The 13,401-nt window shown below is 38.3% G+C and overlaps 1 protein-coding gene across 3 annotated transcripts in view; it reads right to left on the bottom strand.

The window, feature by feature from the left end:
- Window positions 1–427: 427 nt before the first annotated feature.
- Window positions 428–13,401, bottom strand: part of CHST9 (carbohydrate sulfotransferase 9) — a 292,759-nt gene continuing 279,785 nt past the window's right edge. For 2 of the 3 annotated variants that reach the window (XM_077974631.1, XM_077974632.1), the window contains one exon: window positions 428–11,598. In XM_077974631.1, coding sequence (XP_077830757.1) covers window positions 10,504–11,598 — 1,095 coding nt within the window. In that variant the 3' untranslated portion in view covers window positions 428–10,503. 3 annotated transcript variants of the gene reach the window in all.

The following is a 13,401-nucleotide window of genomic DNA, read 5'->3' as shown; positions in this document are numbered from 1 at the left end:
AGTCAACAGAGTTTACTGAATGTTGACTACACGCTTGGGGCTGAGAAAAACAGAAGAAACCTAAGAGACACTCCCTGACCCAGAGAACCATCTCATCTTGCAGTGGGAATGTAACTATGAATGAATAAGCCTGATCTGTGGACCAGGAAAGGCTTTTCTGAAAACAGTGATGTATTAGATTGTCTGATAGTATTCGACACTCAGAGAGCAGCCCATAGAAAGGCCCTAAGGCAGAGAAAAGCATGGCTTATTTGAGGAGATAAAAGTTCATCATGGTCAGGGTGTAGTGCTGATGGAAAGAAAAGGGTTGAAGATGATTGAACAAAGTGATTTTTAGTTTACTTATTCGTTTCTTTGTTTGGCTAGGAAGCCTGCTATTCTAAACCATTAATTCAATTATGAAGAATCCACATTTGAAAGCCTCAAATTTAATTTGATGTATGTACATTTATTGAGTAAGACGTGATTCCTGACCTCAGATAACTTAGAATCTAACAGGAAACAGAAGACACATGTTCGTAGTATTATAATACAAGTCAGAATGTACCTTAAGGGAAGGACAGAGTACCACATGAACGCAGGAACCGGTGTACTGGATGTGTTGCTGCATTCATTTCTTCAACAACTTAACTAGTATCTTCTTTGGGGTTACAAGGATGAACAAGACACAAACTTTAACTTTCAAGGAATTGATTCTACTAAGCAAGACACATACATAAATCATTAGAATTCTTCCAGCACAGAGATAGAAATATGTACAGGCTATGAGATAAATCAATAGTTTTATTTTATTGAGCACTTATTAAATACTTTACATGCATTTCCCATACCCCCCTTACTAGGTAGGTATTCTGTCCTCATTTTTCAGATGAGAAAACTGGCACTGAGAGAAGTTAAATCAATTTCAGAGGTCCCAACATTTGAAAGTTGAGGATATGGAATTCAAACCCGGTTCTTACTCATGACAAGCCCCAGGCTTCTAACCATCCTACATAGAATCCTGCTTCCCAATCACTCATAGTGCTCAGGGCAGAGCATCCCATCTGAGCCAGGCAGAGATGAGGAATGCCTCCCTGAGCAGAGTTTAGGATTAGGAAGTGTTGGGGAGGTGAAGGGGGGTAGATGGGTGCCCCAATAGAGGGAAAAGCTGAGTAGACCCAGGAGGCAGAAAACTATCCAATGTTAGGCTACTATGTCCATTCTAGGTTGTTGGAGATTAAGCCAGGAGGCAGAAATTAGCCGGAAATATGCCTGAAAAAGAATCGAGATCATGCAGGATATAGAATGTATAGTGGGAAACAGAACTGGAATTGGGTTTGCATTTTAAAGTGATTACAAGGGCAGCTGTATGGAGGATGGCATTGAGGGAAATGAGAGTGGGAGAGAAGTTCAAGATTATTGTAGAGTTGTAGACTGGAGAAGGTGAGAGTCTGAACTTAGATATTAGCAGAGTGGATGGGAGGAGAGCAGAAGCTTGAGAAAAAGTCAGGCAGTGAAGTTAATGGGCTTTCTGAATTCTCTGGCTGTGAGGAGTCAGCTCAGGGAGAAATCGGGGTTGACTTCTAGGTTCCTAACCCAGGAGATGGAGTAGATAGATGGTGCTGCCACCAAATAAGGAGAAAGCAGGTTTGGGGGTTAGGTGATGAGTTCAGCTTTGGTCATGTTGAGTTGGAAGCTCTAGTGAGACATCTAGATGAAGTAGTCCCACAAGAAATTGGGAATCTGAATCGAAGTTCATGATAGACATAAGGGCTAGAAAAAGATTTCAGAACCATCAGCCTAATGGTGAAGTTAAAGCAAGGAGAGTGGAAGAGAGTCCCCAAGCAGAGAGGGTAGACCGAGCTGAATGTGGGATGGTCATGTGGGGCAGGCAACTCTTGGAGGGGACACCCATGTGAAGGTCCTTAAAGAGAAATAAAGGACACTTCAGGCAGTGTAATAGTGTGAGCAAAACAGGGGAAAAAGCAAGAGATGTTTTCAGAGAATGTAATGGTTCAATGTGGCTGGATAATAGTGGGTTTGATGCAGGTATCAGGTGACTAAGCTGGGAATGGGTTATAGTATTGAGAGCCTGAGGCCAGGCAATGAGAATGGAATACTATTCAGCCTTAAAAAGAAAAAAAATTCTGGTACATGCTTCAATATGGATGAACCTTGAGGACATTATGCTAAGAGAAATACGCCAGTCCCGAAAAGACACATGCTGTATGATTCCATTTATATGAGGTATTTTAAGTTATCAAATTTGTAGAGACAAAAGGTAGAATGGTGGTTGCCAGAGCTGGAGAAGGGCAAAAAGTGGAGTTGTTTAATAGGTGCAGAGTATCCATTTTTCACAAGGAAGAAAGGTATGTGACGGGATAGTGGTGATGTTTGCACAACCACACTTAATGCTGCTAAACTGTACACTTAAAAAATGGTGGCCAGGCATGGTGTCTCATGCCTGTAATCCCAGCACTTTGGGAGGCTGAGGAGGACGGATCAAGAGGTCAAGAGATCGAGACCATCCTGGCCAATGTGGTGAAACCACGTCTCTACTAAAAATACAAAAATTATCTGAGCATGGTGGTGGGCACCTGTAGTCCCAGGTACTCAGGAGACTGAGACAGGAGAATTGCTTCAACCCAGGAGGTGGAGGTTGCAGTGAGCAGAGATGGTGCCACCGCACTGCAGCCTGGGCGACAAGAGTGAAACTCCATCTCAAAAACAAACAAACAAACAAAAAAACAAAAAAACAAGTAAGATGGGGAGGGATAGGAAAATATTCATTAAAAGGATACCAAAAAATGGTAAGATGATAAAATTTTATGTTATGTTATTTTGCCACAATTAAACATATCAAAAGAAGAAAAAAAGCAAAGAGAAAAGTAATTTTTAAAGAAAGAAATTTAAAAAAGCAGGACTTCTATTCAGAGGCTATTTCCAATAGTTCTGAGGAGAGCCAATGTGGCTAGAATTGGGTAGGTAGCAGCGGAACTGTTAGTGGACCCATATGAAAGAGCTGTGTTTGTATGTCAGAGAGTCAGTCAAATGTTGGCAATGTCATATGGTTCAACATAGTAGAAAGGCAAAAGGAGACAAATCCTTTAATGAAGTTCAAGAAAATGTACATTCTAACCATTTAAATTAAATTGCAGAATATTTCCTGGGGCACTTGCTCTCAAACTAATAATCCAAATAGCAAATATTTTCCATTTTCAATCATCTTAGGTCAATTTGAAAACAGCTTTTTATTTTTTATTGGAGAAACTCATATTGTCTTCACTTGTTCAATGTGAAGTTGAGTTGCCAAAATTGCCTTCAGTACACGTTTGTCCTTTGTATTTCAAACAGAGGAAAGTTTCCATTTCCCCATTTCATTGTGAAAGTTTTCAAAAAGTTTGGGCAGTGCCCAGTGCTGTCCCCATCACTCACTTCATCATTTCAGCTCTAGTTCTTGCACTTGGCAGACTTGGGACGCCAAGTTTCTGCTTCAGTGCTGGTCAAAATCCTACAGAGGACTTTGGTACCAATACCCGCTGATAATTCTCTGAGCTGAGAGTTGTTAACTTTTCAACACAGTGACAGAATGAAAAGAGCAGGTTTTATCCCTTATAATCAACCAGGACTTTAAAAATTCACACACACATGAGGATCAGACTCTGCTGTCTATAAGCACCCCAAGAGATTATTAAAAAGGAAATTTCCAAGTGGTTTTCATAGAGATTTCAATTCTGTATATCTTGGATGGGGTCTGGGAATCTCTTTTTAACAAAAAGTAGGTTAATTCTGATACAGGTGGTCCATACACTATTTTTTCAGAAATTGAGAAGTGAAATCGGGGCTTATTTTTTCTTAAGGATAATTACAGTCAAACTAATAATATTGTTCTTTTAAATTGGTAGATACTCTAGCATTCTGAGTGCATTTTTATTTATTATATAGTACATCCAAAAATCATTTTTCTAAACTTTGGAAACATTTTCAGCAAATGAATGCATAAAATGAGATACTGTGTATTTTACTACAGTTTTACTGGTATTTGAGGACAAAAGTCATAGCTATCCTTTCTCCTGTTTTCTCCAGCTCTCTACATATAGAAGGAGGAGGAGGAGGAGGAGGAGGTAATCAGAGCATTAAGAAGCAAAGAGAGTAGAATGTTACTGGGGGTGCTACAATCACCGAGATAATAGCAGGAAGTGGGGTGGAGAGGCATGTTATAAATCAGAAAGAAGAATCCTCAGAGAAGGCTGGGAAGCAGGTAATTTTCAGAGTTGAGGAAGTGGGTACACCTGTAAAACAAGAGATTTTTGGATGAAGGTTATAGAATAGCAGTCTGGAGGCAGCAGTGGGAGCCAGTTTCTGTCCCTAGATACTAGAGCTCCAAGAGCCTGAGAGAATGACTCATCTCTGCAGAAGGAGGTAGGAAGGAATGTTGTTGCCAGGGGACCCAGTGGCTACGACAGAAAGATGCCAAAAATTGGTACTGGATTTCTCCCAACACCTTTGTCATTGGTCATAAGAGACTTCCCCAAACAATGAAATACTGTTTGGAGATCCCACTGGATATAGGACCAAAGGGCAAGCAGCATGGTGAGCAAGGAGATGGAAACCCAGAAAGGGATACCTCACTACCTGCACAACACAGATCGGGTCAAGGAGAATGTTCAGGAGTTGATTTCCTTTGGAAGCTTGGCGGGGGAAGGAATACGCACTTCAGAGCAGGACTTGAAAAGTGAGATGCTTAGGGGCCAGGCAAGTAAGGTGAATGAGTGATGGTGGATTAGTGTAGAGTGTGAACAACTAAGAGATCTCCAACCTCACCTAAAGGGACTGACCTTGCCTCTGTCCAACTATTTTCAGGTGGGCATATAGAATGTAGGGCAACAAATCCTCTGTCATTAATGAGGCCCAATGTTGGCAACTAATTCAGATGTTAAGTAAAATGCACTGTCAGCCAGACCAAACATATCTGTAGCCAGATCTACCCCACGGGCTGCCAATGCATGGTCTTAGCTTTGGGGCCAGAGAGACAGTTATTAAAACTCTTTGATACTCAGTTTTCTCATTCATGAAATGATACGTGGAAAAATACTCGACTGATTTTTTTTGAAAGTTATTTTTGGAAATAATTAGACTTACACTTCATGTCTTTAAATGAATGTATGTAAAGTATTTTTCCAGTGTCTGCTACTGAGTAGATCCCCAGTTAATGGCTCTTATATTGATCAGAATCATGCGTTTTTTTTCCAACATTTTCTTCCCCAAACAATCAAGCAACTGCCTTTTCTTAGAAATGTAAAAGATTGCAGTGTCTGCAACTATCCTTCAGGTCAAGAGATGACTATTAGTGTAGAAAAGGTGTGCGGCTCAGCTCCCTTCCCTCAGCTGCCCTGCTCCAGCACCTTCCTTTCAGATCCTCTGGTCCTAGAGATGCCTGAATGTCACAGGCAGAAATATACAAATTCTACACTAAAAGAAGTTGTACAGGAACCTTTAAACAACAGCATCGAAAGCATCTGTTAAAGTAACGCTTTCCACTGAGTGCTTTGCTAGATACGGTACAAAGTGAATTCAACAGATACAGTTCCTTTCCTCTTGGAAGACCTAAGACATTACAAAAACAACAGATATTTTATATTCATATAAAGTGAGATAAATAGCACATGAACAAATAAATTAATGAACCTCCCTACAAAAAAAAAATTGAGGAAAGGGATGCCTGCATTTATTGGTAAGAGAATAATCTGATGCATGTTACACCAGGGGAAAACCACGTTGTCTTTTTCTATCTATCAGGGAGCTCATAAAGAGATGAGATTTCAAAATTGAGTAATCTCAAGAGATTCCTTGGTGAGTTAACAAGAAATGAATGTCCAGATATATAGAGAAGGGAGCATTCCAAATATAGTGTGAGACTTGAGGAGCAGTTTAGGGATGGAAAAAGATGACTGCTTAAATGGATTTAAATACTTTTGCCTGGAAGGATATGATCCTGGTGAAAAACTAAGATGTGACTGACTAGGAAATTCTGAGAATGAAATGATATGAGGCAATGTTCTGTTGAACTCCCCAGACCTGGCCTTCCTCAGGTAATGTCCACAGGCCTGGGAAAAGTCTGCCATCTTCTAGCAAGAGCTTATTTATTTTCACCTGGTTTTGTGGTGTTTTTCAGTTGGTTTAAGTCAACTTGCTCCTCTATTCTTTTCTGTAGTCTTCCCGTGTAGGCTCAGGGTAATCTGACTACAAGCTAGTACTAGGGATGGAGACTCAGGAAGAGGGGGACAATGCACAGTTGCTCTGTTTCCAGCAGGAGTGGTTCTCACTGTGTGTGACTAGCTTGCTGAACCATGACCATCTGCAGTGGCTGTCAGGGGCCTATGTGAGGAAAGTTTGCCTGAACTTTCCTCCTCTTAGATTCTGCTTATCCTTGACCGCTCATGTAGCTATCTGTAATTTCTTGACAAGGAAATGATATTTCGTTTTCGTAAGGCTAAATTTGTTCCAGGGACTTTTTTCTTCTTAAAAACATTGTGTCCCATGATTAACTAAGGATTAAAAAAAAGTTGTGGGGAGGAAACCTAATTTCTTCCAAAATCTTTGAACCTGTCAGTTGAACTCAGCAGGAATAAAGAAATAAGCTGATTTGAAATGTGATAACTAACTAGCTAAATACACACACACACACACACACATATTTGTATGGAAAGAATTTCAGGATTCCAATATATTCTTTTTGCCTCTACCTATCCTGACAGGTAACAGAAAGCAAAAGTAAATATTTGTTTGTAGTATTCTAAACAAAGAGTTTGGTAGTGGCATCTGCTGCTTGGCTTCATCCTGGCTTCTGACCTACTTATCATCCGTGTCTCGTTAGGCAAGTTACTCAGCTATAGTCTGCTTTACTTTCCTTTATGATAGATGGGAAGGGAGAGGGCTACAAAGTAGCACCTATGTTAGACTGGCTATGGAGATTAAATTAATGCATGTAAACTACTTGAAGAGTGCCTGACACCCAGTAAGTATTGAATAAATGTTAGCTAGGATCATGCGTACAATTACTGTATAATGATCATGATTGAGATTGAGAAGGTATGAGCCTAAAGGTAGGACTAAATTGAATTAGCCTTGGTCTAAGGTTCTCAGGTAGTTGAGCTATAAATAAATGCCTTTGGCCAATCCTTTTTCAAGTATCAGAGATCTTGGGAGGGTTAGCCCTGAGCAAAACTTCTGCTTCATCATGCCCCATGAAGCCTAGAGACTGGGATGCCCTGAGAGGCCATATGAGAATGAACAGGAAGGAGACATTTACTGTAGTCCTAGCCTAATCCCAAATTCTATTAATTCAGCAAGTGATCTTTTCAAAGGGCATTCTAATATTCAAAATTCTCTGCATCTTCTTATATATTCCTTCTGCTAAACACTATACATTTTAGGAGATAAGAATAATAATACATGAATAAAATGTCAAAATATTTTTTCTCTTTCTAATTAAACATGACATACAAGTAGTTCTTGAATTAGAACTACCAATTCCTTAATAATAATAATATTATTTTCTGCTAGAGAATGTTTTATAGACATCTAGCAAGTGGCCTCACAGTTCCATTGAATTCATAGATATTTCTAAACGTTGGAGAAAATCCGAAAACTGGATGTCCTCTTCGTACGTTTCCATTGAAGTTTATGGCAGTTTCTGGGCACAATCACATCAACACTGCACATCTATAGATAGTTTACAGGTTACATAACTGTGGTTTTGGATTTAATTGCCAACTCGTTACCCTGATAGTAATGCAGACAGGGGAATAACAGAGCAAAGGGGCCTGCCCATTGTGTTACTGCTGCCTATAAAAACAAATAGGATCCTTAGGGTTCAATTGGAGGACTTATAATTGCACCTAACGTTAAAATGGGAACTTTGGACATCTGGAAGATGAGTCTGGATTTGGTCACTTGCCTTTAGGAATTAAATTCATGAAATTGTGATGGTCCTAAAGAACAGTGGTGTTCCCACCTGGATTTATGCACAGGCAGAAATGACAAAGGTGAATGTGAGCTGGTCTGCAAAGCCACATAAGTCAGGAGAGAAGAATGGAGTTGGGTTTTAAACTCACATGTAATCCAGGATGATGACTGGCTTCTTTGGTCCTAACATGAAAATAACTCATCTAAAATGAAGAGCAGGTATATAAAAAGTTTGTTCTTACTTGGCAAAAACATGCATGGTTTCTGGAACTTGTAACTACACAGGGTGTCACTTGGCATCAGAGAGCCCATTTAGGAAAAGAATGACCCATGGTGACATGGGCTTGTTGGAAAGGGTCAGGAAAGGAACATATACAGCAAAAGGTACATAACAGCTTTCCGTAGAGAACGCTGGGTATCATTTTCCTCCACTCATCCCTCCTCTCCATCGTCAAAGCCAAACAGTTACACAGTTATGCGTGCTACCCTGCCCGATGCATTACACATGCCAATAAGAGAGGTAGGACTGTTGTTTCTATTTTTTTCTTTCTAAAGCTATGAAAAGTTCTTTGTTTGTTCCTTATATAGTTTTAGGAATACCTTTGAGGAAATTGCCTTTATTCTTTATAGCAGATTTCATATAAAGCAAGTTTTGTGTTGCTTAGGAATAAAATTTTAGGCTTCTGGAATATTTTCTATTTTGTCTCTCCATAAAAAGATAATTTCAATTTCCCTAAATTACAAGGAATCTACTCTTCATGGTGTAGCAAAATTTTAAATTATGTAATTTAGATTACTCCAGAGTAAAACTTCTTAAAAACTGAGAGCACAGCTTAAGTGTATGGTCTAGAGGCAAGAGTTAATGGCATGGAAAAGTAGTAAAAGGTTGGATTAGAAGGTTTAATACTTATGATCTCTCAGCCCATTGCAGTTTACTCACTCCTTAGGAGACACAGATGGGACACGGCAGGTGTGTGTAAGGAGCAAAGCAATTCATGAATACTCAGCCATGAAATAGAAAATCAAAATGAAATAAGTATGACTGTAACTATCTTGGTCTATTAACATTCAAATATTAATACCTACTGTTCTTTGAAAGCCATTACTGAATATTTACTGGTAAGAAAAAAATGATAGTTTAGGAAGAGGAAGATGTTCAGGAAAAGCATTTAAGCAGGGTTTGAAAGACTTGTGATTTTCTTAACTCAGGGTAATAGTCGACCAATTAAAGTAGGTTTCCCATCCAAATGTTTCCCATCCAAAATGATCCCTCTTTTTCCCCAAGCGATCCAATTTAGGATCCCTTGGAAAAAAATTCCAAAATGCATTACAACTATTCATAAGGGTGACACATGGACCTATTTTTCTAAGGACTTTGATTTAATATTTGAATGCAACGGTATTTGACTTTGTTAGTATAGAATATTTAAACTTAAAAAGAAAATACCTTAATTTGCTTATGCATAAGCCTATTAAACACATTTCTAGCAGATATTTTTATGTTTATTCTCTAGAACATAACCTATCTTTGAAGTGGTATATTAGTTTTTAAAAAGTCATTCCTAAGCTGAATAATTAAACTGAAAACAAAAGCTATTCTTAGGGTGTATTCCACATATAAAACTATGCACACGATGCTTTGATTCAAACAATATACTTATAAAACTTTGTTATTGTTTGAGTTCCATATTCAGAATGGCAACTTTTGTTTTTGATGATTATTCCATCCTGAAACAATTTCCCCCCTGCCCAATTAAACCAGAATTAGGAGCACATTTATATCTGAAGAGACTTAAGCTTCTCAACTGCCTACTTCAGAAATGTAGACCTTTAGTGCTTGTGTTCATTTTGTCTCTTTGTGGAGGGCTCAAAAGAAAACAGAATCAATTCCCTTAAGTTTTTCTGGAAGAAAAAGGTTGCTTTTGTTGCTTTGATCTTAGCATGTTGTACATTTTTTATTGGCTGTTGAATATAAAAAGCCACAGCCTCATCTGGTTTTTCTGTTGTATTCTCATATTGTAAATCACATAATGCCTTCCAATCTAAAGTAAAATGCCTAAGTCCAAAATACCACTTCAAAATGGATTTATCATTATAGTTGATAGAAAGATTTCCAGGGTGTAAGAAAACAATTCAACAGTTTGATTAATATGCCACAGACTGCTAAAAATATATTCATGCATTTTAGACGATAAATTCCAGGATATAGACATACACTCATGCTATTTTAGATCCTTTTTTCCTACCATTGCAAGAGGCTGCTTTAGCTAATGCAACAGCTGGCTAGGTTATTGCTTCAACAATATAATTCATAATGCAAAAGCAGCTCTTTTCCAAACATTTTAGAGCAACTCAAGTTGTTTACATCTCCTGTGGGTGATTTTCCTATAACTTTGTGCCAATTGGTGTCATACTATTTGGTAAAAATCTACATTAAATCAAGACAACTGCACTTAGTTAAATTTCTCTCATACAGAGAATTATAGAAAAATTACAGTAGCTGATTTGAGCTCATCATCATTAAGTATATACAGGATTTTAGAAAATGAATGCAAACTACAAAAATGGAGTTGTATAATTAAACATTAAATAGTCCAAGTAATAAAAGTCATAGATTAATTGTCTCTCAGTTCTAGTCAGATCCTTTAAATACTGTCTCACGACTTGAGCATTGGTTCTTTCATCGGAAGAGTGCCTATCCTTAAAGTTGGGAAATTTCAGCTCCTTTGGAGCACCGATCATCTGTAAAAAGTAATTGGCATCTTCTTCCAAAGTTTCAAATTTCCCTACAAAATCATAGTTGATCAAACATGGATAGCAGAGTTTGCTGACCTTTTCCCAGTGAATGTCCATTCCTACTGGACGGTGGGAATCCAGCAAGTAGTGGATAAACTCTTTGAACCTGACTCCGGATCCATTAATTAATGCTTCTTCACAGGCATTTGGTCGGTATTTCTTGATAATTGCCTTTCCAAATACTGGATGGTAATAACTATTGGGGTGTTCAAATTTGTCCCTAAAGGCTGATACTAATCTTTCCATGGGATCACGAACAAACACAGCTTTGGTGTAAGTATTTAAGCGGGTATATATCCCTTTTAGGTCAAAGCTATCTAGCTTCTTCAAATGCTTCCCGTAGTGGACAGCATCATGGGAGATGTTGTATGCAGAGGAAGCCAATCCATTTAGTACCATCAGAATTCTTTTCCAATTGGAACAGCCAGCCTTAGGTACCTCGCAATATAAGATTTTGTGTTTATCTTCTACATAGATTCTGGATACCGTATGAAAAAGATGTGACTGATGATGACTCACCCCACCATATTTCTTGCAAAACTCCTGAAGGAAAGACCTTCGTTTCTCTTGGATCTCATCAGTTTTCTTCCATTTGTTGTCTTTGACTAAACTTTTGTTTAAAGGGTGAATGTCCACTGGCCAATGCATGTTGCTGAACTTGTTGAAAACAGTCTTAGCTCCTTGATGTTTTTCAATCCTCCACTTCTCTGTTGGTGACCCTGTGGACTTACTTAAAGCTTGATCCCCTCCTTGCGAATAACTGGTCTTTGTTAAGACCCTAGTAGATCTCTCAGAATTGAGTAGAAGATTTTCCTTTTTTTCTCTTACATCCTCAGGCATGTGAAACTTGGGGTTCTGTTAAAATAAAGAAGGAGAAATGTTGAAAGCACAGTCACAAGTGTGGGTATACTAGATAAGGAACTTAACATATTTGTTTTAAAATACTATCGAGGAGAGCATATTTCATATAAGCTGCCAGAACAATTTAGCAAGGCATGCTGAATATACATTTTGTAGTGAGCTTCTTCACAGAAAATGTAGCAATGAGAAATGGCATCTACAGCATAGAGAGGAAAGAGCCCTGTATTTTTGTTCTGGCTTTACCCGTAATGCAATAGAATGTAACTCAACCATTCTGGGCATCTATGACTTTTGGGATATTAATAAGTATGTCATCTTCAAGTACTGTTTTAGTTTGTGCACCTGAATGTAGATACAAACTGGAGATGTTTTGAGATTGAAACTTTTGTTGTTTTTAGGGAGCACTCTGTAATGCACAGAGTAGTTCAAAATCATAAATTACAACTTAAAATTGTGTCAAGCCTAATTATAAATCTTGATGACCATTTCAGTTTTCTAAGTGCTTACAAAAAGTCATGTGTTTTTTTTTTTTCTGGGAAAATGCTCTATTTTTCTAAAGTAGTTATCACAATAATTTAAGAATTTATTATGATCGTAGTATACAATCTCATTAATGTATGAGACCTTCCCTTTTTCCCAAGTGAAGAATGACTAAGGAATCCAGAAAAGTCTACTTCACGTCCTGCTCCATAAAGTTGTATCAAGGTAGAGTAAAAATGTAGTTATCTTTCCAGCAGGATGAATGAGTCCATTTACTACATAGTGTTCATCTTGCCACATCCTTCCTACAACTCTCGCAGTAAAAGAAGACATGGAAGATGGGATTTACAAGGTGGCATCCTCTGGTAGGGATGAAAATTTTAAGGACATTGGCGTTTACTCTGGGTAAACTAGGGAACTTTTGTAAGTAACATGATCTTACTTAGACTTGAAAAGGATGGTGTGGAGAGGAATGGATTGAGATATACATATAAGGTTTTCAGCATGTTATTGGAAAAGTAAATGAATAAATTCTGTGCTGCGGGCATAATGCATGGTGTCATCAGCCTAGAGGTGGAGGCAGTAGTGGGGAAAGTTTCCTAGGGAATATAAACATGATTGCAAATATATATATATACACATGATACACATGATTGCATATATATGTAGTATATATGTGTATGTGTGTATATACACAATTTTAAACTATTGTATCCCTAAGAGTGTCTAGAATGGTCTATAGCCTATAATAATTTCTCTCAAATATTTGTGGAATGAACAAGTGAATGAGTGAATGGAATTAGGTCTTCAAGGATAATTAGTAATTTTCTAGCAAATTAAGCAATAGAACAGAGGAATGAAGCACTGTTCATGGAGCCACTTCCAGACATCGTGGTCATTCCACCAGCTGAGGTTGAAGGGCACTGCTTTTTTTCTAGTGCAAGAGGACTGTTTGAATAAGCCCCTGAACACCATATACCAAAGTGTATAGCCCCGTGTATTACTCTGTTCTCATGCTGCTAATAAAGACATACCCGAGACTGGGTAATTTATAAAGAAAAACATGTTTAATGAACTCACAATTCCACATGGCTGAGGAGGCCTGACAATCATGGCAGAAGGTAAAGGAAGAGCAAAGGCATGTCTTATATGGTGGTAGGCAAGAGAGAGCATATGCAGGGGAACTGCCCTTTCTAAAACCATCAAATCTCGTGAGACTTATTCACTATCACGAGGACAGCATGGGAAAAACCCACCCTCATGATTCAATTACCTCCCACGATAAGTGGGGAGTATAGGAGCTACAATTCAAGATGA

The sequence above is a fragment of the Macaca mulatta genome, chromosome 18 (genome assembly GCF_049350105.2).
Source record: "Macaca mulatta isolate MMU2019108-1 chromosome 18, T2T-MMU8v2.0, whole genome shotgun sequence".
NCBI classification, from domain to species: Eukaryota; Metazoa; Chordata; class Mammalia; order Primates; family Cercopithecidae; genus Macaca; species Macaca mulatta.
This window is presented reverse-complemented; position numbering and strand designations above follow the sequence as displayed.